The following is a 27,696-nucleotide window of genomic DNA, read 5'->3' on the forward strand; positions in this document are numbered from 1 at the left end:
TGTCAGATCTAACAGTAGGATCCGCAGTCACTCAACTACAAAATTTAAATACAATGGTAACAGTTGGATCCTGAGGTGGCAGGGGCCAAGTGGCAGCACTCAACAATCAAAGGCAAGGTGGGAGTAGCTACCATAATGGACAGCAGAGGCAAAGTGGCAATCAGAATAGTCTGACTCATGTAGAGCTCTGGCACTGGATAACCAATCGTAGTGTTTCTAGAAGTGAAATTGATAGGAAGACTACTGCATTCCTACTTAAATTATACAAACAGAAAACTTCTAGGTTGAAAGGACAAAAGACTAATTTGAATTACAAAAATAGAGAATCATGGCCCCTCAATTAATTTCCGACTTGAGCCAGTTTACTGACCCAGAACCCCTTGAATGAAGGGGAGACCAGGACCCCTTGAGGAAGGACCCCACTGCATTACCAACAATTTATGTGGTGAATCTTTCTCCCATTCTTCCCCAGGGAGACCTCTGGCCTTTTACCAGGGTAACTGTGCATTGGGAAAAGGGAAATGATCAGACACTTTGGGGACTACTGGACACTGGCTCTGAGCTGACGTTGATTCCAGGGGACCCAAAATGTCACTGTGGTCCTCCACTTAAAGTAGGAGCTTATAGAGGTCAGGTAATTAATGGAGTTTTAGGTCAGGACTGACTTACAGTGGGTGAAGTGGGTCCCCGGATTCATCCTGTGGTAATTTCCCCAGTGCCAGAATGCATAATTGCCATAGACATACTTAGCAGCTGACAGAACCCCCACATTGGCTCCCTGACTGATAGGGTGAGGGCTATTATGGTGGGAAAAGCCAAATAGAAGTCATTAGAGCTGCCTCTACCTAGGAAAATAGTAAATCAAAAACAATATCGCATCCCTGGAGGGATTGCAGAGATTAGTACCACCATGAAGGGTTTGAAAGACACAGAGGTAGTGATTCCCACCACATCTCTGTTCAACTCTGCCATTGAGCCTGTGCAGAAGACAGATGGATCTTGGAGAATGACAGTGGATTATTGTAAGCTTAACCAAGTGGTGACTCCAATTGCAGCTGTTGTACCAGATGTGATTTCATTGCTTGAGCAAATTAACACATTTCCTGGTACCTGGTATGCAGCCACTGGCTTGGCAAGTGCCTTTTTCTCCATCTCTATCCATAAGGCCCATAAGAAGCAATTTGACTTCAACTGGCAAGGCCAGCAATATACCTTTACAGTCCTACCTCAGGGGCATATCAACTTTCCAGCTTTGCATCATAATCTTATTTGGAGAGATCTTGATTGCTTTTTGCTTTCACAAGATATCACACTGGTCCATTACATTGATGACATTATGCTGATTGGATCTGGTGGCAAGAAGTAGCAAACACACTGGACTTATTGGTGAGACATTTGTGTGCCAGAGGATGGGCAATTAATCTGACTAAAATTCAGAGACCTTCTACCTCAGTAAAATTTCTAGGGTTCCAGTGGTGTGGGGCCTGTTGAGATATTCCTTCTAAGATAAAGGATAAGTTCCTGCATTTGGCCCCTCCTATAACCAAGAAAGAGGCATAATGCCTAGTGGGCCTATTTGGAGTTTGGAGGCAACACATCCCTCGTTTGGGTGTGTTACTCCAACCCATTTATTGAGTGACCCAAAAGGCTTCGAGTTTTGAGTGGGGACCAGAACAGGTGAAGGCTCTGCAACAAGTCCAGGCTGTTGTGCAAGCTGCTTTGCCACTTGGGCCATACGACCCAGAAGATCCAGTGGTGCTTGATGTGTCAGTGGCAAATAGGGATGCTGTTTGGATCCTTTGGCAGGCCCCCATAAGTGAATCACAATGGAGGCCTCTATGCTTTTGGAGCAAGTCCCTGCCATCTTCTGCAGATAATTACTCTCCTTTTGAGAGACAGCTCTTGGCCTGTTATTGGACTTCGGTGGAAACTGAACATTTGACCATGGGTCATCAAGTCACCATGTGACCTGAACTGCCTGCCTATGATCAACTGGGTGCTTTCTGACCCACTTAGCCATAAAATGAGCTATGCACAGCAGTATTCCATCCTCAAATGGAAGTAGTATCTATGTGATCAGGCTCGAGCAGGTCCTGAAGGCACGAGTAAGTTACATGAGGAAGTGACTCAAATGCCCATTGTCTCTACTCCTGCTACCCTGCCTTCTGTCCCCCAGCCTGCACCGATGGCCTCATGGGGAGTTCCCTATAATCAGTTGACGGAGGAAGAGAAGACTAGGGCCTGGTTCACAAATAGTTCTGCATGATATGCACACACCACCCGAAAGTGGACAGTTGCAGCACTACAGCCCCTTTCTAGGACTTCCCTGAAGGACAGCAGTGAAGGGAAATCTTTCCAGTGGTCAGAACTTTGAGCAGTGCACCTGGTTGTGCACTTTGCATGGAAGGAGAAATGGCCAGATGTGTGATTATATGCTGATTCATGGGCTGTAGCCAATGGTTTGGCTTGATGGTCAGGAACTTGGAAGAAGCATGATTGGGAAATCGGTGACAAGGAAGTCTGGGGAAGAGGTATGTGGATGGACCTCTCTGAGTGGTCAAAAATTGTGAAGATATTTGTATCCCATGTAAGTGACCTCAGCAGAGGAGGATTTTAATAATCAAATGGATAGGATGATCATGAGTGTGGACACCACTCAGCCTCTTTCCCCAGCCACCCCTGTCATCACTGAATGGGCCCATGAACAAAGTCGCCATGGTGGCAGGGATGGAGGTTATGCATGGGCTCAGCAACATGGACTTCCACTCACGAAGGCTGACCTGGCTATGGCCACTGCTGAGTGCCCAATTTGCCAGCAGCAGAGACCAACACTGAGCCCTCGATATGGCACTATTCCTTGGGTTGATCAGCCAGCTGCTTGGTAGCAGGTTGATTATATTGGACCTCCTCTATCATGGAAAGGGCAGACGTTTGCCCTTACTGGAATAGACACTTACTCTGGATATGGGTTTGCCTATCCTGCACGCAACACTTTTTCCAAGACTACCATCCATGGACTCAAAGAATGGCTTATCCACCATCATGGTATTCCATCCAGCATTGCCTCTGATCAAGGCACTCGCTTTTTGCCTAAAGAAGTGCAAAATGGGCTCATGCTCATGGAATTCACTGGTCTTACCATGTTCCCCATCATCCTGAAGCAGCTGGATTGATAGAAAGGTGGAATGGCATTTTGAAGTCACAATGCCAACTAGGTAACAATACTTTGCAGGGCTGGAGTGAAGTTCTCCAGAAGACCATGTATGGTCTGAATCACTGTCCAATATATGGTACTGTTTCTCCCATAGCTAGGATTCACAGGTCCAGGAATCAAGGGGTGGAAGTGGCACCACCCACCATCACCCCTAGTGATCCACTAGCAAAATTTTTGCTTCCTGTTCCCACGACATTATGTTCTGCTGGCCTAGCAGTCTTAGTTCCAGAGGGAGGAATGCTGCCACCAGGAGATGCAACAATGATTCCATTAAACTGGAAGTTAAGATTGCCACCTGGACAGTTTGGGCTCCTCCTACCTTTAAGTCAACAGGCTAAGAAGGGAGTTACAGTGTTAGTTGGGATGACTGACCCAGACTATCAAGATGAAATCAGTCTACTACTCCACAACAGAAGAAAGGAAGAGTATGCATGGAATACAGGAGATCCATTAGGGTGTCTCTTAATACTACCATACCCTGTGATTAAGGTAAATGGGAAACTACAACAGCACAATCCAGGAATGACTCCAAATGGCTCAGACTTCTCAGGAATGAAGATTTGGGTCACTCCACCAGGAGAAAAACCATGACCTGCTGAGGTGCTTGCTGAAGGCAAAGGGAATACAGAATGGGTAGTAGAAGAAGGTAGTCATCAATACCAGCTACGACTACGTGAACCAGCTGCAGAAATGAGGACTGTAACTGTCATGACTATTTCCTTCTTCTTTTGTTAAAAACATGTTTGCACATGTAAACACTTGTACTAAGAAAATATCTTCATTTTATTTCCTTTTCATTTATCATGTAACATAAGATTTATTGGCCTCATATCAGCATTTAAGTACTGTTAACTGTATGTAATAGTATTTGGGTTGGGGATTGGTGCATTTCCAGTTGCATGAAGGACGGTTGGATTATGTTAGGCATAATTATGACCTCATTATTGCCTTTATTTGAATATTATGCATGTGTATGGGTTCACACTGAGTCAGTGTGCTGGGGAAGGCAGATCCACCCTTAATCTGGTGGGCACAATCTAATCAGCTTCCAGAGAATATAAAGCAGACAGGAAAATATGTAAAAAAGAGAGATGGGCCTAGCCTCCCAGACTACATCTTTCTCCATGCTGGATGCATCCTGCCCTCAAACATCGGACTCCAAGTTCTTCAGTTTGGGGACTTGGGTTGGTTCTCCTTGCTCCTCAGCTTGCAGACAGCCTATTGTGGGACCTTGTGATTGCACATATATATGTGTATACATATGTGTGTGTATATATGGTGTACATATATATCCTATTAGTTTTGTCCCTATAAAAGAATGCTGACTAATACAATGGGTTACTGGGAGATGGCAATTGATAACTTCTAAATCTGCAATGGCTCGTCTGTAAGAGAGAAATGAGATAATGGCTATCCTTCAACCATATCCTGCAATACTACCCTCCTTTCAGAAATCAAGGACAAATCAATACTTACACCAGAAAGATATTTTTATTAAAAAAAAACTCCTCTGTATATGGTAAAATTGATTGTTTTTTGATTGACACCACATTTTACTCTTGTACACTTTTTTGGTTTTATCATTGCTGTAGGCAATAGAGAGGAAATTGCTCTGTAATATTATCCCTCTGTATTTGACAATAAAATCCAAGAAAAATAAAGTCTTCCTCCAGTACAGTGAGTTAGGTGATTGAGATGAAAATTCCCAGTTTTATGGGTAGGTAGAGTTGTGAGTCATGGGTGCTGTTACCAAAAAAAGCTACATTTTTAAGACCAGGATAGGAAATTCTTACATAAAATTCTCTCGTCTTATGCAGCCTTGATTATATGAAACAAAGAAACCAAAATTCCTGTTTTTTTAAAAAAAAAGTTTTGAGACATAGTAAATTGGTTTTTATTTGCCACAAGATTTTTTTACAACTGATAAAAAAATTTTTTCAATATAATTCTTATTTACCCCAAAACTGTAATCCACCGACTTGACTTAATAGCTATCTTTTTTTCGGGCCAGGCACGGTGGTTCATGCCTGTAATCCCAGCACTTTGGGAGGCTGAGACGGGTGGATCACGAGGTCAGGAGATCGAGACCATCCTGACAAACATGGTGAAACCCCATCTGTACTAAAAATACAAAAAAAAAAAAAATTAGCCAGGTGTGGTGGTGGGCGCCTGCAGTCCCAGCTACTCGGGAGGCTGAGGCAAGAGAATGGCATGAACCCAGGAGGTGGAGCTTGCCGTGAGCTGAGATCGTGCCACTGCACTCCAGCCTGAGCGACAGAGTGAGACTCCACCTCGAAAAAAAAACAAAGCTGTTTTTTCATGTCAGTTGAGTATAATATTCTTGTTCTATTTTTGTATCCTTAATAACCCACTTTGAGCAATTAGTGGAGGAAAAACCGTATTTGTATTCTGCACTCAGTGGGGCCATTTATATTTGGACATCATCATATCTGGTAGTTCACTGACAGTAGAACCAGATGGTAAAATTGATTCTCTTCTTATTTCTTTTACAAAATTCATCACAATCTTAGAGATATTACAATAAGCTTCAGTGGTAGTGTTGATCTTGATTTCATCAGCAGGAGGTACATTTGTATGTACGTCTGTGTGTCTGTGTGTGCAACCAAAATGGCAGCCTTTCAGAGTAATTACATATTCTCTAGATTCCTAGAGTCGCTTTTCCTTTAGTATTGAAGCAAAAAATTTATTCAGTTATCTTCTCACATATTATTGGAAACCTATCATATTTTCCCATAGCTATGCTGATTCCTGTTGAGTTTGATCAGTGGGGGGATGCCACTTGCATTTTTTCTGATCACTTCTGACTTCTAGTTCTTGCTCTGTTGAATTACAAAGTTCTTCTCAACCTTTCATTTCCTACCTGTAAGGCCATATTTCACTGTGCTTTACACTGTCCAAACTGTTTACTACTAAAGTCCTCTGAGTCTAGAATATGTGCATAGCAGACCTTCCTGAAGGACTTGGGAGACTAAAGGAGAATTATATAAAATAGGCAACATACTTGATGTAATCTAACCTTCAGTGTTAGACAGCCTTGGTCTTAAAAGTCACTTAATCATTCTCATTGCAGTTAATCATCATTGGTTATATATTTGACTTTGCCTTCAGCCTATTGCCATGCTGTTGGACTTCCCTTTCTTCCTTCAACTGTTTTCCCTCTCTCTTCAGCTTGCTAATCTCTAACCCAAAATTCCTGTTCATTTCTTCTATAGAATAGTTTATTCATATCCTTGAGTTGAAGAATATTAACAAGAATGGCTATACTCAGCTTTGCTCTGAAGTTCTTATCTCTGTTGCCAGAATACCCCTTGATATAATTTATATGGTCAACTCATAACTTAAAATGTTTTTCTAAAGAATGATACATACTAAAAATATTATAGAATAAATGATATGTCTGGGGCTTCCTTGAAAATAATCTGAGGGAGAAGAATGGGTAAACATAGAGGTGAAATGATATTGACTATGGGTTGTTTTGTCAATATTGTTGTGCTATATCAATATTGACCATAAGTGTTGAAGCTAGGTGATAGGTGCATGGGGGTCCATTATATTTGTTTACTTTACTTTTGTATATACTTAAAATACTCCATAATAACAAGCTAAATTTTTTTCTACTATGTATTGTAATACGTAGTACATGTTCTATAAATAATAGATAATTATGTAGATAATTACTATAAGCCAATGTAAGAAATTAATAGACTAAAACTCAGGGTAAAAGCAAATATTGGAAGGGAGGCAAACTTAAGGGTACATTGAAAAAATTGTAAGGAGAGATGCAATGATAACAAATATACTTGTTAGCTTCCAGGGCACAAAATATTACCAAAACTTAGTGGCTAAAAACATCAGACGTTCATTATCCCAAAGCTGTGGGTCAGGAATCGGGGCAAAGTTTAAGTGGATTTCTCAGGATCAAGATGCTTTGCAAGGGTGTCATGAAGTTGTTGGCTGGAGCTCCAATCATACAAGGCTGGGCTAGATGAATATCCACTTCCACAAACACATTTATGTAATTCTTGGCAGGTCTCAGATCCTCGCTGGCTGTTGTCCAAAGACATCAGTTTCTTGTTCACATGGTTCTCTCCATAGGGAAACTCTACAACATGGGAGAGATTTCCCTTAAAGAGTGATTGAGGGAGGAACTCCAGGTAGAAGCCACAGTCTTTTTGTAATCTAATCTCAGGTGACAGACACTTGCTTCTTCTATATTCTACTTTTTAGAAGTATGTCAATAAGTTAGGAGGAGGGTATCATTTGGGGCCATGTTAGAGGGTGCCCACCATATCTGGACTTTGGGCTTCAATAATTTACCTTTCTCTCACATTCCAAATACATTCATTCCCTCCCAAGGTCCCCGAAGTCTCATGTCATTATAGCTATCAGCTCAAAGTCCAGGATCTCATCAACTAAGTCAGATCCCGGTACGGATGAGATTTCTCAGGGTGAGTTACAAAGTTCAGCTCCTTATATGGATTCTCTTACTATAGAGACCTATGAAAATAGAAATCCAGGTTCTCTGCTTCTCAAACATCAATATACTGTGGTGAAACGGGTATAGGATAAACACTATAAATATTCCTTCAAAAACAGGGAAAATGCAGGGGTTGGGCACAAAGGAGTCTCTGATCCATAACAATTCTGAAATCTAACTGGGCAAATGTTGGAAATTCCTTAATTAGGTCTTAAGGCCTAGCAATAATTCTCTATGGCTGTTGGCTCTGTCCTCTGGAATTATACTGTCAGCCCAGGCTCCTATCAATATACCACCAGCTGGATGCCTTAAACAACAGAAATTTATTTTCCCACACTTCTGGAGGCCAGAAGTCCAGGATCAAGGTGTCAGCAAGGAGGTCTTTCTTCCTAGCTTGCAGATGGCTGCCTCCTCACTGTGTCCTCAGATGGTCTTTCCTCTGTGTGTGTGCAGAGAAAGAGGGGAGAGAGAGCGAAAGAGAGCACGCGCGTGAGAGAGAGATAAGACCGGTACAGCATGAACATAGAGATTAGAGGAACAATTTTATATATTATTCATACCAATCATCATAATAATTTCCCAGGATGCCTTTCTTGTAGGTGAAGGTAAAGCCACTAAAAATTCCATGGGATAAATCAAAATCACGTTGTCTAGCACTTAAAGAATTATATAATGGTACTATTATTCGATTATACTTTTTATCTAATACAACCTTGATTTTGTTAATATTCCATCTACTCATTTATTCAACAAACTATTGTTAACCACTTGCTAATTGCTAGGCATTGAGGTTACCTTAAAAGAGCTAGCAAATTTTAGTTTCTAATTCTATAGGGTGATTTAATTTTCTATGTAAGAAAGTACCTTAACTGAAATAATTTTTTCAGGCTTTTTGTAGACTTCCTAAATAGTTCCATTTTTGTAAATAGTTTGAAAAAATAATTTTTTCATGAACATGTTTAAAAGCTAGAAGAGCAATTGAAATTTTCTAAATATATGAATATTTTTAAATTTAGATTTTAAATACGTATTGGCTTTTTCACATCTGGCAGAGAAGATACTTGTGGTTTACAGTGAAACAGGTAGCTCGTGATTTATACTCTTTAAAGGTGACTGTCCCTGTGGAAGACTCAATAAGAGAAGGAATGATGCTCAGAAATCCCCTGGCTCGCTGTCGCCTGAATCAAGAGCTACATTTTAATATTAGTGCTTGGAAGATAAACACTGCAGCCTCCAAGGGAGATGATCCTCACTGGGTATCAAATGACTCCAAGTGGGAGAACAGAGAAACGACTCAGCTGTTGACAAGCAGAGCTAAGTAAATATTTACGCCAGAAATGTGCACATTTGCTATAATAACATCACCCCTACTCAGCCACCCCAATAGATAAATAGATATTTTAGATTCCTCCCAGGAATATGGCATTCGTGGGATATTATTTTAAGTTATGTAGCTTTTGATGGGATGTTAAAGAGGATTTCTGTACAGACAAATATACTACATACCTGATAATTCCTTGGCTAATTTAACAGAGCCCCAGCCAATGTTCTTTGTGGTCAGAGGCCATCACTTGACTAGTCTAAAATATCACCAACAAGTCTCTTCTAGTCAGCATGCTCTGCTCTTCTAATGCCTGGTACGGAGAGGTGCTCTGCCCCACTGGGAGAATATTACTCAATATTAGGAATGACCTGATATCCTACATTCATTTTGACAAATGAAATATTGTCCTAGAGTCCTTTTGCAGTTCCATCTTCTAGGCCATTACTGAAGGCATGGTGTTCAGAAACCCAATTACCTTTTTTTTTCCCCTTTGCTAGAAATGCCACACACATTGCCAATTTTCCTTCCAAAATTCAGAAGTGATACAACAATTAAAATGGATTTCTGTGTAGAAAGTGGTAGAGCCTAGCAGCTCAGCATTTCTTCACTTAAAAGCTGAAAATTGTATTTTCAAATAGTCTTCGTATTAGAGGAGACTTTTGTAAGCCTGCTTTGATTCTTTGCCTTTGATTCTTTGAATACTGAGTTATCTTGGTTGGGATATTTTAGTTTGTTTAGTAAAGCCCACATTATCATTTTCTCGGTGTAGGGAAAAGTCTTAGTTAATTAAGCCACATCCATGAATTGGATCCATTTCAATTATTTTTGAGACGTGATGCAATAGCAAATGTTCTTTAGAAAAATAACATTATATGAGTCATAATTGAATTCTAAACCACCTGAAACATAACTAAGTGAATGAGGAAAATATGCCACTAGAAAGAAGCTGAAAAGTAGAAAATTTTTTCTTGAGTTTATAATTACTATAGACTCTTTGGCATGAAGTATTGAACAAGTTACAAGAGCCTCAGTATGGCTAAGAATCTTTGTTTCACTGTAGCCTCATAAGAACAAAGGAGAGATTCCTAATTTACATGTGATGTTGTTCTTCATTTCTCGTGTTGTTTTTTTTAGAACTACCAGCAGTTTTTTTCAACCAGGTTAAAAAACAAAACAAACAGGTTCACTTTTGCCAGATGTCTTAGAATGAAGAAAACCACAGTGCAAGTCAGGCAAAATGAGAAATCTTGAATAACCATTTTTCATTGTGTAAGTTGCTGTGAGATTCTCTGGTTTTTATAATAAACAGTGCATACAATGAATGGAAGAGAAAATACCAAGTGTCTCAGAAGTCCGTCTCAGAAACTGTAAAATGAGAAAAAAAACCTTCTAAAACTCTCCTAATATATCTCTCAGGACTGGAAGAACTATAACTATTTTAGGCCTGCCCTTCTGACCCCACTTTCTTTCTAGCAAGTCAACAGAATTCAATAGTCAAATGCTTCAAATGATGCCAAAAAGTCTGACATAATACCCAAGCACAGTTATTGGAGTTACAGCTGGGGAGAGGCAGAAACCATTAGGTGGGTCTTTGTTGAGTCTAGGTCTGATTCAAAAACAAGAGAAAAACCATAAAAGCATCAAGCTAAGAAGACAATTGTATGTTTGACCTTCCTGTAGAGACAATGGAAGGACTATTAGACTTCCACATTGTTTCAAAGTGAGTTCCTGGATTTCCTGTATCATAATTTCCCTTTCTGAGACTTTCAGAGCCACCCATATTCAAGGACAAGGCATTGTAAAAACAAGATTTAATTAGGGACCCAGGAGGTGGTGAAGATTTAGTATTACCCAATCAAATTAAATATTCTTCTGTAGCTTTTTATTTTCTTACAACTTAGCAAAGTTACTCAGAATATAAATAAATCTAATGGAGAATAAGCCCAAGTGATTAACTCAATAGTGGCAAATGCTATGACCTTCTCAGAGAGCACTTGGTTTTCCACTTTTGTCTGAATCCATTTCAAGAAGAATTAAATTCAAAAATAATGTGGAAAATTGTTTGATCCAGTGTGCAAAAATTCAGGGTTCTTTCAGAAAGAATAAAATTGTGCCATATGTCTAAGAATTTACAGAAAACTATTTAAAGTTCTAAGTGTCCACTATGGAATAGCTAGGAAAGCACTGGGGTCTAGTTCTGGTTTCATTCATTGACTCATTCACTGTCTCACCCATTTATTCTTTCCATAAATGTTTGTTGAGAACTACTATATGCTAGGACCTGTACTAGGCACTAGTGATACAATGTTGATCAAAATCAGATTTTGTTCTCCAAAGTTTATTAGTCTAGAGAGGAGGAGGTATATGTTTCTAAATAGTTGCTATATTATAGATTCAAAAGGAATACGATGCTATGGGTGTAGACCTCAACCAATCTAGGCATCTAGGAAGGGTTCCTTGAAGAAGCAAGATTTAAGCTTTGATCTAAAGAATGAGTAGGAAGAGTTCATCATGTGAAGAAGGAAGGACATTCATGTAGAGGGAACAGCATATACAAAAATTATGGGGAAGCAGAGAGCACAGTATTTTGGAGACATTCTGTTCCTAGGGACAACAACATCCTAAAAGCCATGAGTAAACTAAGTGTCTAGATCTTGGTTTCTAAATATCACTTTTTACTAAAAAGAGACAGTATGCCTCAGAGAAAAGGCCATATTTTCCAGGACATCTTGATGTATCAGAAAGTAAGAAAGTGCTGAAAGAATAAAGGGACTTGGAACTTGTCAAAATAACACTGAAGCAATTCCAAGAGGTTCCTTTTGGCCAAATTTCTGACAATTTGAGTACAAAAATAAATGATGATAGCAATAGATTATAAAACATGGGATAAAATAATAAACTATGAGTCTATGTTGATCAAATTACTAGGCATGAATAAATTAAAAATTTGATAACAAATAGGATATTCACATAGTCTCAAATTACTTTCCCACAAATACTTGTTAATTACACAGAAAAAAAATAATACTTTACAATGGAGAACCTTGGCAAACACCACCTTAACAAAGTTAACATCATTAGTATTGGTACAAAATGAAATTGTGTGCCATTTTATAGTAATCAGTGAGAAGAGCACAGATCATTTCTCTAGCATTCCTACAAAAGTATACAACTATCATGAAGGAAAATCAGAACAATCTAAATTGAAGGAAATTCCCCAGAATAATTGGCTTGTAATCATCAAGTTTCAAGGTCCTGAAAGTCAAGGGATTCTATGAGTAACTTGTCCTAGTTGAAGGAGACTAACCAAACACAATAACTGACTCCAAAATGGAACTTTGGTTCTAAAGGAAATTATTTGAGTACTTTGTGAAAGTTGACTGAGTTCTGAGAGATGAAATGACTTTAAGTTGCTGATTTTGATGGTTGAATTTTAATTATGTAGAGGAATGCCCTTGTTTAGGAAAAAAAATGCATTGAATTATTTAGAGGTGATGGTATATCCTGTCATCAATGTGTGCACCCAAATGTTTCCTGAAAAAAAAATTACATGTACTATACTTGGAAGCTTCCTAGAAGTTTGAGATTGTTTCAAAATAAAAAATTAATCAATTAATTAAAAAAGACAAAAAAGGCCAGTGTGGCTAGAAACCTTGGACTTCAGTTTCCACATTGGGACAATAAAGAAGGGAGCTGAAATCCATGAATCTCAGATCCAGTTGTACTGTAGTGTGCTAACTAGTCCCCAGGAATGATATACAAAGGGGAAAAAATGTGCATTACTTTTCTATTGCTATGTAACAAAATACCCCAAATTTGGTAGGCCAGAAGTTTGGGATGGCCTGAGTTTTCTGGTGAAGGCTGAAATCAAGTTGTCGGCTTGAAGCCCCCACCTTCTTGCTGGCTGTCATCTGGGGACAGCTCTCAGCTCCTAGGGATTGTCCTCAGGTCCTTCCCTTATAGCCCCCTCTATCCCAGCAACAGAGAGCCTTCCTTACATCAAATCTCTCTCTAAGAGATTTGAATTTTCTCTTTCTCATCTGTTACTGTCTGCAGTAACTCTCTGCTTTTAAGGGCCTTGTCTGATTAGGTTAGGCCAGCTAGATAATTTTTCCATCTTAATGGATTAGTAACCTTGATTATGTCTGCAATATCCCTTTTGCCATATTATATAACAGAATCATAGGAGGAACAGCAGTGGAAAATATTGTGGGGGCCCTCACAGAATTCTGCCTATGACAAAATAGTTGAGAAAAATGAATTTGGGTCTGTTATCGATCAATATAGGTACAGAAAAAAAGAGTATAAAACTCTGCTTCTCTGATTCATGAATTGAGGGTTGGGGAATTCTAGACTGTGGTCTCTGAGACATCGTCAGCAGTGAAGTTCTTTGATTTGTCTTTATTAGGCTGTAAGAGCAGGCACAGACTGTTTCTGATTTACTGTTGCATTGCTAGCACTTAGCCCAATGCCTCGAACCTAGTGGATGCTCCAAAATGAGGGTATAAAGAATAAATAATAAGTGAATAATTATATATAGCAACCAAAAATTTGTTTTCTTGTTTGACTAATCAAAATCTTCAATGCTGGTCCCTCAGTGAATTATTCTTCCCAAATAGCCAGGTTAAGAAGAAATCTGACAGTTAATTTCCAGTTCCATTTTGATAGATAATATTTGTGTGTATATAGACTTCTGGAGGGATTTTTTTTAAGTAAATGTAATTTGCCAAGACTTGGAACATATCCATTTATCAATAGAAGAGGAAAATACATTGAGCATGAAAGGATCTTATGATGCTATATTGTTCCAATTAACAGATATAATAATGAAAGCTTGAAACATTCCTATATGAGGGTATAGGAGGAAATCATTTTAAAGATTATTTTGGAAATAGCTTTATTGCTTTTTAATATTATGAAATGTGAATATGCTTAAGATAAAATATTGGAAAATAAAGAAGGTATAAAGAAAATAAAGATAATTCGTTATCTACAAGTCAAAGATAATCGTTCTCAATATTTTGATAGATATCCTTTCACACATTTTCCTCTGCACCTATGGGTGTCAACACACCAGCATATACACATGCAGTTCTATATAGATAATGCAGTTCTATATAGATAGTTTGCTCTTTTCATTTAAAAATATATCAAGATATATTTTCATGATAATAAACATGATCATTTTTAATAGCAACAAGATATTTTATTTTATAGCTGTCATAACATATTTTATTTAGCCAATCCTTCCTGATATACTACTAAATAATTACCAATTTTTCTAGCAGCATACATATAACTTCAATGAACATTCTTGTACATCAATCTCTGAACTTTGGCTTAATTATTTCTGTAAAATAAATATCTAAAAGTACTATTGATAAGTCAAAGGGTATGCGAATCTTGATATTTTCAGATTGCCCTCAGAAATGTTTAACCACATAAGTAGATTATGAAGCACCTGTTTACCCTTGCCAACAATAGATATTATCAACTAAATGTTTAATGTTTGACACATGAAAATGATATATTGTTTTAATTTGTATTTCTTTTTATATAGTATTTTACATCTTTATTTCTCTTTTGAGTTTTAAAAAATATTTTAAGGTGAGGTTTTTAAATAGCTCTTAGACATTATTTTTTCTTATTACTTTGCCGGAAACTATAATTTTACCATTTTAAAATATTTGTCATTTTCTACATCATTTTCAAGTGCATCAGTGTGGTGGGCAACCTCTAAAATGGCGCCCAAGGATCTTAAGCACCTGATATTCACAACCTTCTGTAGTCTCCTGCCCTTGAGTATCAGCCAGTCCTGTGATTTGCTTCTTTGTACAGCCAGCATAATATGGAAAAGGGAATGGAATGTTGCTTCCGTGATTAGATTATAAAGTCTCATGACTTCTATCTTGTTAGCAGATTCTCTTTGTTGCCTTCTTAGTTTGCCTGCTCTGATGAAACAACTTGCCATGTCAGAGAGACCCTCCTGGCAAGGAACTGAAGATAGCCTCTGGCCAAGAGCCAGCAAGGAATGGTCAACAGCCCATGAGGAAATGATTTCTACCAACAGCCATGTGGTCATATAAGTGGATCCTTCCCCAATTGTGTCTTCAGATGAGACCCTAGGTCTGGCTAACACCTTGATCACAACCATTGCCATACTCATTCTTGCCACACCAATTCCATTCTTGCCATACCCATTCTATTATTACAATATCTCCAATGTTTACAATGTAAAGTTTCTGATGTACAGAAATGTGACTCTACCTTTTATTTTATAGTATATGGATTAAATATTTATGCGGAAATTTCATATTATGAGTTATTATATATTGTATGGCAGTTGGGTGATTTTAGTGTAACCAAATGGAAATTTGGTCTTACATCTGTTTATTTTTGACAAAGAAAGATGATAAAAGCTCTTGTAGATGAGCTGTAAGTTTCTTAGTCTGATAGGTGGTGTTGGAAGAAGAATAAATAATTATATTTCTTAGCATCTTCTGTAATGAGATTTTGATTGCCTTATTACCTGATGTATTTGACGTATTTGTGTCTTGTTTTTGTTAAAGAACTTATTGGATGTACACTCAACATTTTATTCTTCAACTAGCACTGAGGTTTTTAAGGACACTTCTGTTTTGATTTCATGATAAACATTGGAAATTTTATAACTATTTATTTGCATGTACTTGTATTTATATATATTTGAGAATATGCTTACTATGTGTCCTGACTCATCTAGATTCTGTTAAAAATAAAAGATAAATATCTTACTTTTTAATTCCAGCATGCATAATTCCCCTGGGAAATGTTCCCTGGGAGGGCTGGGAATTATATAAAGGCACCCCCATTTTGTCTTGAGAGGATTTGAGAGCACCTCAGTTTCCTTGCCTAGAATGACAGCAGTTGTCTCTCAGCAGTTCTGTATTAATGTGGGTGAAAGTAGTTAAAGATTTAAGCCATTTTATGAACATAAGGGAATTATCCATGAATGTCTTATTTGGCCCTCTGCTTATAAGGCATTGTGAGGGACCTAGAAATTGTAATTTAGGGAAAAAGGAGAGAGCCTCTCTTGCTTCCCACATTACCTTCACCTCCTTTACTCCTTGACTCCTGCCTTCACCACATTAAATATAACCTCAAGAGATTCCTTTGAGAAAAGGAGAGTAACGTTATTTTCTTTTCATTTAAATGTCCTTTATTCCAAGAGATAGAGCTAAAATTTAATAACAACTAATTGGGATTTTATTCCTACATTCACTAAGTGTAAGTTTCCACATTTTCACAAAATATTGAATTCAGTAGTGAACAAAACAGATTCATGGTTTTATCTACCATATACTTAGCTATTTCTATTTTATTCTCACATAAAGGAGGTTGACAACACAGGAAGTTTAAAGGTGAAAGTTAGTGGTAGACTGAAGTGGGTAAGGGGAGAACGCAAAATAAATAGATGGATGCAGAAAAGGAAATAGATCACCTCATTTGCGGTTGTACCCTAATCAAGCCACTTTTGAGTAACCACACATTTTGTTCTAAACAAAAGAGATTATTTGCTTCCCTTCTGGCCCAAAGTCAGATTCTTCTTCCTAGTATGAACTTTCAGCACTTTATTTTGATTAGTTAAGAGAAGTCCAAAAATCCATGCTAAATATCAAGAGAATTCTTAGCCTTGGCAATTCAAAAAAATTAAAACTTATGATGTTTCCTATGGAGGAGTTAAGAAATTAATCTACTTTTCCTAAGTACAGGGAAAAAAACCTGTCTTCAATGCAAACTTCAACAGAATTTACATCTCAGGAAGAAGATGGGGACTGAACCACTTAGAGCATCTCCAGTCCTCATTACAGAACACTGTAGTAGTAAGATGATAATTTAACATAAGAAAACTGCCTTCCTGGATTTTCCTTGAGAAGTGATTAATATGTAAGAGTGGACAACTCAGGGTTTCACTTCTACCTTCTCCATTTGATGACTCTCAGAATGACCAAATATGCCATGCACGGTGATGGAGAACAAGAACCATAGTTTGAAATCAGAACTATGGGATTCCACCCAGCACTGGTACCTATTAAATCTCTTCGAATCTCAGTTTTCTCATTAGTAACAATCTCAGCAGGATTGTTTTGAAATTCATTGATAAAAAGTATGAAAAGAGTTGCTGTATACATTACCTTTGTGATTTTTGTTGTGTCATGTGTGTAAATTCCAGAATATTCTAAGAGAAGCAGCATGATTTAGTTATTCAAACACAGATGCTGTGACAGAAATTTAACTCTGCCACTCATAAGCAGCATGAAGAATTTAAATGTTCATTCCATTCCTTCAGGGTACATCCAAAGATATGCCTACACAAGGGATCCCTGGAAAGCATTTTTCAATTGACATAAAATTTTTTAAAAGACTTTGAAGTTCATCATGCAAATTTTAAATATTAAAAGAATTCAACTAAAATATATTTTTCTAAAAATATATTTTCTTTCATCTACCACACAGAAAAACACCAGCCAGTCTTGTTATATAAATGACATCCTTTTAATTAATATGAGTTTTAAGAGAAGCCAACCCTTGAATTATTCTTGTTGAATTAAGTTGCCATGTCCCTTGCAGTCAACAGAAAGTGACTGCAAAAAAAGGTGAAGTTTGAGATAATATTACTATCTGTTGCTGAAAAGATGTGAGGCAGTGGGATGAAAGGAAGAGGGAATCATAGCCACTTCTCTAGTTCCCATAAGGATATATTGTGATCATTAGGCTTCTCTGACATATTCAGTGGATGAACTTGAGTGCCCTCTTTCATGATCTATGATAGCCAACATATATTTGGAGTGATGGGAGTGTGTAGGCAATAGATTTTTAGCATAGAGATGAAAAGTATGAATTTTAGCTTCAAAAAGACCTGTATTTGAATCTTAGTCATTCTGGTTCCTGGCTGTGGGATCTTAAAATTATTAAATTTCTGTAAGAATCATCTTCTTCATATGAGATGGAGCAATAATCATAACAATTGTTACCAGAGTTGTAAGAATTAAATGGAATAATATAAATAGAACACTAAATCTTGTACTTTATGAGAGCTCAATAAATAGGAACTCTACATATATTGCTATTTTCCATGTGCTCTTAAATTATGTATAAAAATTGAGATGTAGTCATATATTTTAATGATATTCCTAAGTTTCTGAGCCCATTCATCCTCATATTCAATACACATATATTTCTCATTTTATAGCGTCATTTTTCTTATACTTTCTTTTGTAATATAGATGTAGTCCTGATAAACTAAATCAATATTTTGTAAACCAAATTATATTTGGTGATGAGGGGTAAGTATTACATTAGAGAAACATATTCTTTTAAAGGAATAATTTTCAAATGTATTAAAATGCATATTCTTTTGAAAATCTGATGATAGCTACATATCTGTTTTCTACCCAAACGCACAAATCCTTACATGAACCAAACTTCATATATAATTAAAGGGACATATGGACCTTCCCTACAATTTTTAAGAAATTTTTAGTGAAATGGCTAAGCATTTGAGCCAATAGTTCAACCATTATTTACCTGTATAAAGTCAAATGTATGTATGGTAACTTTTAATGAAGTACCTTACATTAACTTTAATGTTTAATTCCATCTGAAAGATTTCATATGTCACAATGTTTGCTAATAAAATTATTTTTAGCCTAGGTTTATGAACTATGCTGTACCTAGCAGTTTCATATCCAGCAAATAAACTGTCACCAGAGAACCATAAATATTAGTGTCAGGTGGAAATATCAAATTACACAATCTGATTAATTACTTTTCTTTTATGTTTCTTCTGCACCAAAGAGCCAGAAAACATTTTTTTTCTAGAACAGTTCTTTTAAAACTCTATATTTTCGGTAAACATCTTTTAGAAATTTCTATAAGGTACTTATTCTCCCAGCATATCAAGATGTAACAGGCATTTGAATCTTAAAATGAGTCAGCAAGTTGGTAAGTTTACAACTAAACACTCAGCTTCACTCCAACACTCGATATTGTATTAAAGTTAATGCAACATGGTGTTTTAGTATTTAAAAAATCAAATTATTAATAGACTCCAAAGACTTCCCAGCAGCAAAATTTGGTATTTCTTTTAATAAGAATAAATCCCAGTGACACCTTCTGAATCTGAATTTAAAGATCGGTTTCAGAAGATATGAGATCTTAAGGAAATGTAGTTTAGTTATTAGATAATCTTTAAAATTTCATTTATGAAGTTGAACATTTACCAGGGATAACCTAGGTTACCATCTCATTTGCAATTTGATCTCCATTATGTCTCCAAAATTCAACTAAGGGAGTCCAATTGTTGGCTTCACCTTTTTTTTTTAACTATGAGATTTTGATAATCCATTATCTGTGATACTTTATTGCAAGATTTACCTTCATTTGTTTGCTTTAATGTCATTAGGTAAATCAAGAGGCACATAAAAGCAGTTCCCATCATGGTGCTGAGAAACAACCTACACTGGCAGTTGGTTGGGTTGTTTATCTGGTGCATCTGACATGTGTAAAATGACAGCAGGATCACTCAGGAAATTCAATATACCCACACACAGAAGCCAAATATGTCAGCTTATTTTGGGAACCACTCTATCATGTAGATGCATTTGTTCTTGGAGCAGCCTCAGAAAGCCTCTTCTTTATCCAACTGTCTCTTGATTAAAGAAGCAGCCAATGTATGCTACATAAAGAATGGTTTTTCTCTGGAAAAGTTGTCTTATAGTCAATATTTTTCTTATTGCAAGGAAGATATTTTATTGCTAAATATTTGTTAATTGTCTGTTTTGGAAGCACAGAATGAAAGACGGTTCCTGGAAGGCTGGTCATAGTCATCTGATAAATCACAAATAGTTAGTAAATCCTTGTAATGATGTATATGACATTTTTATCATATAAACGATATGCTTCTGAAGCAGGATGTATGGCAATGTATCTGCTGTTTGTTTAAAATGTTAGATTTTTATTCTTTATACTTGTAGTATAGTTCACCAAAAATTATTTAGCAACTAAAATTTAAAAATTAATTCAAATGCTATTGTGTTTTTATTAGAACATTTTGATAAAAGCAAATAATACTATATTAATTGTGACTAAAAATTAAGAATGATATTTGTTAGGGCACTAAACCAGGCTTTTCCTCTTTCATTCCCTTGAATTATTTTCTTTACTTTACCTATAATTTCTACCCTATCTTGGGATTTGCTATTCGTGTAGCTTCTCTTGCTAATTCTATCCAGAATAGCCAAAATAATACTTTATAAACGATAAGTGACAAATATGATATATTGAAAGTATGCGAGTACCTCTGTCTTATTAGTTTCTGGGACTTGACACTACTGAATTGCTTTTAGATTCAGCAAGGATTTCACAAAACTCACAGAAAAATAAAATCATCATCAACATCTTGCAAGGACAAGCAATGCTTCACTGGTTGAGATGTGTCAGGTAGATTTGGAGCATTTTTTCTCTGTGTGATATAGATTTAATGTTTCTAATTAAAACCAAGAACTGTGACAAAGCTGTTTGCCTTTTTGAGCTTGTCTACTGAAAAAAATATTTTTTTCTTGTTTCTAACCTGCCACACATTAAACCTCTCCAAGATCAAATTGTTCTTTCCTTACATTGCAGTTAACAATTCATTTTCTCCCCAAAATTAAAACTACAAATACAACATTTCTCTATACTTTCTAGTTGTTTGAGATAAACTTAATTTTGAACAGTACCCATATGTTTTTTATGAGGCAAATGCTGTTAATTTTGAAATGGGCAGTTTCTAGGAGGAATCGTTTCTCCACCATTTTTGGCATTAACCACACTGATAGCGCATGATGATTAATACTTCTAGAATGGCGACACATTCCCTGCATTGAATAAGTACAGATGGTGCTGATTGTTTTTCCTACTTGTCATTGACTTTTAACTCACATTCACATTGAGTCCCAAAGTGTTATCCTCTTGGTGAAGAATAATGATGATGTGACCTCCAGATTAAAGATGTGACTTGTCAGTCGTTTTCAGACTCTGGCTTTCGGAGTTGAGAACTCTTTTCCTGCTGCTCGGTGGCCTGCTATTAGCACTTTGTAAAGGCAAGATATCTACCTTTATTGCATCCCTGTTCTCTCTAGTCTCTACCTCAACTCTGAATCTCCAATCTCTCCTTCCTTGTTCTACGGGCTTCAGGAAGGGTTCCAGAAACCTCTTAAATTCCTTTTCATTTGTGCAATCACCACACACATGCACACACACACACACACATATTCAGTGCTTAGTGGAGTGCCCGACACAAACTATTAATAAAGTTCGGTAAATTGCCGATAAAATAAAAGAATAACCAATGAAATTAATTACATTGAAATATGAAGGAAGGTTCCAGTGAATTTTGGAGTTGGATGAAAACATTTGTTTTGTTGCTGATTCTATGAAGGTAAATATAAAGAAAGATTCATTATTTGAGGGAATAGAGAGATTAATGTGGATACCATTTATAAGTTAAATGCATTAATAGACATTAACATTTCAAAATAATTCCTGAGCTACAACTACAAGGTGATTGGTAATTTTCTGAAAGTAATGTAATTATTACATTGTGAAAATAAATTATATATATAAAACTAGTTAGTGTTTATTAAGTTTAAAGTTTTGTCTATGAAACTGATTCTGAAATTATTTTTCAGATTAAAATCTTAACTGTTCTCCTCACCCTTTCTTTAACTTTTTATTTTCCTTACTGGTACATTATACCTCATTAAGAAAGAATAGAAATAAAGAAAGAGAGAAACAACTGTAATTGTTGCAAAGTAAATTAATCTTATTGAATATTTTTCTAGTCTAGATAATATCAAAAAGATGTAAAACATGTATATATGTCAACACCTTATATTAGTAAGATATGATCATTATTATTTCTATGGTTGAGAAATGTATGTGAATTACATACAAATTGTATGCAAATATATACCTGCATTGGATAGTGTTAGAGCTCCCATACATATTTCACCCTTCCCCACTATGTAGTAGCCCTGGAATTTGAGTGGGATTGATCCCACTGACAGCTCTAAGGGTGAGTTCTGATGGATCCTTTCTCATTGTCACAGTGATTGGTTTGGGGTGGGCATATCTTTCAGATGGAAGCCAGTCAACATGTCCTCAGTCGTAGTGATTACCTATTTAAGATCAGTCAATTAGAATAAAACATAGGACTTCTGTTCTAAGGTCATGGAAAGCAACTCTGTCTCTATCTCTGGCCATGAACAAAGTCATCTGTAGTCCCAGTTCTGCTGGCAGCCACTCCATGCCTGCAAGGAAAGCCAGCCCTCAGAAGAAGCCACACTGTTTATGGAAAGATACCACATGCTGATAATATCAATGATTAACCTTGAAGTACCTTTAACTTCTGGACTTTATAGGCACATGAGCCAGCAAATTCCCTGATGAGTTAACTACTATTAGTCACCTTTTCTGTTACTTGTAGCTGAAAATATCCTTCACAGAACAATAGCCATCAAAACACCTTCATCCATTTGACAAGAAGCCATGAGAAAATCCTGGAAGATGATTTTTGAGAAATGTCTTCTTAGGATTCCCTACTGTCTTGTTTGTTTTTACTTATTTGAGACCAGATTCTTTATTGAAAGTATATGAAAATGATTTTTAAATGAAATATTTAGATGAATTACATTTAATTTTACAGCTAATAAATTTATGAGAAATGTTATTGGAGGCATAACTAGGGACATAAAGAACATGGATTCCACAAAACCTAGAGTAGCAAAGCATTAGAAAAAACATGAAGAATATTTTAAAACATACTGACAGCGGAAACAACCTGGAAGACATTTCTCGGTGAGGATAGCAGCCTAACGAATATGTCTTGAAACCATGACTGTTTTGTACCATGCCTATCTCTAATGGCTTGCATTGTGATAGGCACAAGACAATGATAAATGCTTCCAAATAAGTGATCTACTCTCAAGAAGTGAATGTTATAAAGAAAAGTAAATAAATCCTAGGAAAACCATAATTAGGTACTCACCAACACAGTAGTAACATTTTAAGGAAAACAGTGTATATAAGCAAAAGAATGAATAGAGATTGTGCTGTAAGTTGAACAATTGTTTCCTGGGTAAAAATCAAGAATAATATGAAAAATATAAGTATGTGAACTAGGCATTTATTGGTAGAAAGTAATAGGAAGCAATTTTGACTAGAAAAGAAAAAAGGAATTGATTGTTGGCATATTGGGGCTCATGGAATCAGCAGAAGGCTGAGTTAGGTTTAGAAACGAGCAGAAACCAAGACCACTCCAGAGACTAAGAAGCAAGACTTATAACAGGAATAGTTAGGTCAGAATGCTGCTGTTTAAGGACAAGATAGAGGTTGGTGGTGACCAAATGAAAGCTGTTTTGGAAGAGTCTATGAATACTCGATTGGAGAAGATTGAAGAGAGAATGGAAAAACAAGCCACTCTTCTGAAGAAGTTTTCACAAAAGGGAGCATAGAAAAAGATGAGGTCAAGGGAGGTTTGTTTGTCTTTAAATGGTGCTAGTTGAGCATGTTTCTGTGATGACGGGACTGAACCACCGGATGCAACACATTTCCCTGCAAGCGCCCCAAACTTGGTTCCTTCTCATCTTTCACATCTCTGCTCTATGTCACCTCCTGGTCCTAGTCTTATGACATCGTTTTATTTTCTCGATAACACTTGTGTCTGTCTGTAATTATCTTCTGTATTTGTTTGATTGCCCTCTACCAACTAAAGTACGAAATTCATGAGAGCAGCAACTTTGTCCTGCTTATCACTGTCATATAAGCATCCAGAACAGTGTCTGTCGCAAAGCTGAGCCTTAATAAATATTTGTGGGATAAAATTAAAAAACAGATAACTAGAACTTCAACTATTTCTTTCCTTCTTATGTTAACTGTTTGAGATTCAAAGACCCAGGATCCAGTTGCTGATGAGCCAAGTTCAACGCTGTGTAGTCCTTTGTCTGGGCAGGGTCTGCACCACCTTATATTATTTGACGGGGGCTAGCCAGGTAACTGAGTTTACTGTCAGTCCAAAGCCAACTATGAGGGTAGAGAGGCCATTCTCACAGGAAAATCAAATACTGCTAGGAATTTCCAAATGACAATTGCTCAGCGCAGTAAGGCACAGTAAGGAGGGAGAAGAAATGTTCATTTCTTGCCACAAACAAGCCAGAAACGAAAAGTTTATATTCCGGCTGATCCATTAACAGCTGTCAGTTTCATCCCTAGGTTTCCCAAGAAAAAATTTTAGGACCAAGGGGACAGACAAGTCTGTCTGCTTACACAGATAAACATCCCTCTTCATTAAAACAGGCTGGGAGTCTGGAGATAATTAGACCCACTGCGTCAAGCAATCAGCAACACAGGGAAGAGGTCAGAAAAACAATGACAAGTGACCTGGCTAATTCTTAAGAGAAACAGAGGAAAGCCTTTGCAATCACTTGAAAGACTTTTTGGCTGTTGTGGCTCATGGCCTGATCTGTACTTGTTTGTTTGCTGTTACTTTGGTTTCTCTGTCACTTTCGCCCTTCCTCTTGTCCTCCCCTAGCACAGACACACTCACCTAGACTCTCAGACATGGGCACAGTCACCTCGCGTTCATCACAATGAAAACATAGTGAACTTTCCCAGGTCAGCTTTGGGAAGGGTGGTCATTTTTCTCTGCAAGATTCTACCTCCCCAGGAGGAAAATCTAAGAAGTGCTCCTGTTTGTTTTTATTTGCTTATTTTTTTTTATTTTTTATTTTTTTCAGTGCTTGGGATCTGTTGTTAGAAGATCTTTTTGGAAATCCCAAACGTGCTTCATCAATTTTTTCCAATAAGACGTTAGTAGCTACTAGAATGATAGCGTGATAGAATAATGAGCTCCACGAGGGCAGGAACAGTATCGATTTCATTCGTGCTGAGCACCTTGCCTAGCACAAAGTGAGTTTTCAATAAATATTTGGTGAATAAACAAATCAATACATAAATGAAAGAGTGAGTGGACAGATGAAGCCAAAGGGCTATTTTCCAAGCAGAGGCTCCAAAGACCACTACAGCTTTCTCTGCTCTCCTCAGCCACACCACTTCATTGTAAATCTATTATCTCTTCTGTCTTGCCCTTTTCTCATTGCAATGTTCTCCCTTCCATTCTCCTTTCTGATCCTACTGATATTTACTCACCTAAGTTAGATAAGACATCCTGATAAGCACGAGCCATGGAACATATAAAATATGCATATTCTTAAGATTCCTCCTTGTTATATACGCATTATATGATTTCTGATTCTAAGAAAAGATATGTTTTTGATAGGCTACAAGGTAAGTTTTAAAATTGTACGTAATAATCTACAAGATCCCCAATGAGCTTACAGCATTTTTTCAATTTAAAACAATGTTAATGGTGGAAGTGTCAATGATTTATATGTATTTCTAGAAGTTTTGTTATAATACCTCTTTGTTTTCTTTACATTTAGAGGGAGAAAATGTAGTTTTTCTAAACTAAAGCTCAACTTTTTAAAATAAAATCATTTGAGTGACTTTCATAAGTACTTTTCCTTAATTATAAAAGAAAAATACCATTAATTTTATTAGTTAGCATGCTTAGAATTCTGTAGGTCAATATGCCTTTAATGACCCAGCCAATTTCCTCAGCACTACCTTCTGAAATCCTTCCCATGCAGTATTTTTTTAAAGGAGAAATGGGAATGGAAAAGTCACTTTGTTTTTCAAGGACTTTTTGAAAGTCTGCTTTTGTACTAGCCATATCTCTCCACCTCTCTTTTTGATCAGCTAGATGTATGATAAGATTAATAACCATTACAAATAATTAGTGCCTACAGTGCCTTTCACCAGCCATTATTGAGATGACTTTTCTTTTATAAAATATTATGACTACAACTACACAGTGAACATCTGGACATTCCTCTAAAATGCACTAAAGTGTAATCTACTCTGTGGGTTTTTTGTTTTTGTTTTTTTTTTTTTTAATGAGATGAGCTAAAGAAACAGAACAAAATGTTAGCTAGAAGGGATGACAGAAATAGTTCAAATGGTTCTTCCTTTTTTTTTTTTTTTTTTTTTTTGAGACAGAGTCCGGCTCTGTAGCCCAGGCTAGAGTGCGGTGGCGCCATCTTGGCTCACTGCAAGCTCCGCCTCCTGGGTTCACACCATTCTCCTGCGTCAGCTTCCCGAGTAGCTGGGACTACAGGCGCCCACCACCACACCCGGCTAATTTGGTTCTTTCTTAAAGTAACAAATCCAAAGCATAGAGAGGTAAGATGATTTCTGATCCCCAACAGGCTGCTAACTACATGCAAGGCCGATTGCCCAATACTTGCCTTTCCACAACTACCCATTTAGTGTTGGCTTTTCTATCCAGAACAACAACCGCTCAGTAGTTCTTAATTTTATTCATAGGGTTTTTTTTACCAAGGGGCTGGGTCACTTGAAGTTTTGTTGAAGAAGTAAATGCTAATTATACTCTTTAATAGATCAGTCTTAACTATTCATTCCTGTTACTATTGTAGTTACTTGCTCTATAATGCTCTAACCCTAGAAGCAAATTCTGTGATTAGAAACATTGCTGTCATGCCAGTCTAATTTATTTTAGGATGAGCAGTGTGACTAGATTGGGTGAGTCCAGGACATACAGACCAAAATCCAGGAATGATTCTGAGCTGTGGACTGCAGGGATCCTACCTGTACTTCCTGTCAGAGCAGAAAGTGAAGCGGATACAGGTTCACCTGGGTCTACAAATGCATCCAGGGAGAGATACAGCAACTGGCTGGGAGAAAGTAGCTGGTGTCTTTGGACAAGCAACAGGGAAGATGGAGCAGCAGTTGCAGGTGAACAGTGAGCAAACTACGAGCTAATCAGGCACAATGAATCACTTGTGCAATCCTGTGTCAGGAAAGAAGCTTTCATGAGAATGTGGCCGGGTGGGGTCTTCTGTCTGGGGCCGGCGGGTCCCAGGGAAAGCAGATCATCACAATAAGGGGTTGGTCTGTGGTGACACCACTGATTGCCTGTAAACCAATGCATTTCTGGGTGTGCACCCCTCTCAGACAGCAGTGTGGCTGTTTACTTAGCATTGGTTCTGGATGTAAACATGCCTTGGTTTGAGCACAAAACCACTGTTTCTGTTCCACTTTGAATGAGTTTTCCAGAAATGATGGCTATGTGGTGATTCTTCACCTATTCTCATGCCTGGATCTGATTTGTGAGATGTTTTGAGAGGTTACTGCAGCTTTGTAACGGAGATTTTTTTCTTTAGGAAGTTAACTGTCTTTTCCACAGCCATTGTGGTAGCCTAGCAACAAGGGACAGCAGAGCAATAGCAGGGATTCTAAAACTCTAAGGAATGATGCCTGTTGACGTCTGTCCCAGGGACAGGGGATCCCAGTGGGTCTGGCTTGAGATGGGACAATGCTATAGCAAGAAATCTGTGGTCCCAGAGTCTGACACCTCAGAGAGAAGCAGGTGAGTTCCCAGCTCCTCTCATCCCAAAATAATTCATGGGAATTTCTGGATAAAGTAGCTTTCACTCAGTACTTAAAAAAAAATCTTTCTTTAAAGTCTGGGGAATAACAGCAGACAGACTTTTTATCCTTTCC

At 37.2% G+C, this 27,696-nt stretch overlaps 1 protein-coding gene and 1 pseudogene across 1 annotated transcript in view; both read left to right on the forward strand.

The window, feature by feature from the left end:
- The first annotated feature begins 457 nt into the window (after positions 1–457).
- LOC129397814 (uncharacterized) lies at positions 458–3,917 on the forward strand (annotated as a pseudogene).
- Positions 3,918–24,149: 20,232 nt separating this feature from the next.
- The window catches only part of CCDC192 (coiled-coil domain containing 192), a 240,149-nt gene continuing 236,602 nt past the window's right edge, over positions 24,150–27,696 (forward strand). Inside the window, exon 1 of the mRNA XM_003826668.6 lies at positions 24,150–27,562. Within this exon, the coding sequence (XP_003826716.2) occupies positions 27,444–27,562 (119 nt within the window). The 5' untranslated portion in view covers positions 24,150–27,443. The remainder of the gene's footprint in view (positions 27,563–27,696) is intronic.

The sequence above is a fragment of the Pan paniscus genome, chromosome 4, assembly GCF_029289425.2.
Source record: "Pan paniscus chromosome 4, NHGRI_mPanPan1-v2.0_pri, whole genome shotgun sequence".
Classification (NCBI taxonomy): Eukaryota; Metazoa; Chordata; class Mammalia; order Primates; family Hominidae; genus Pan; species Pan paniscus.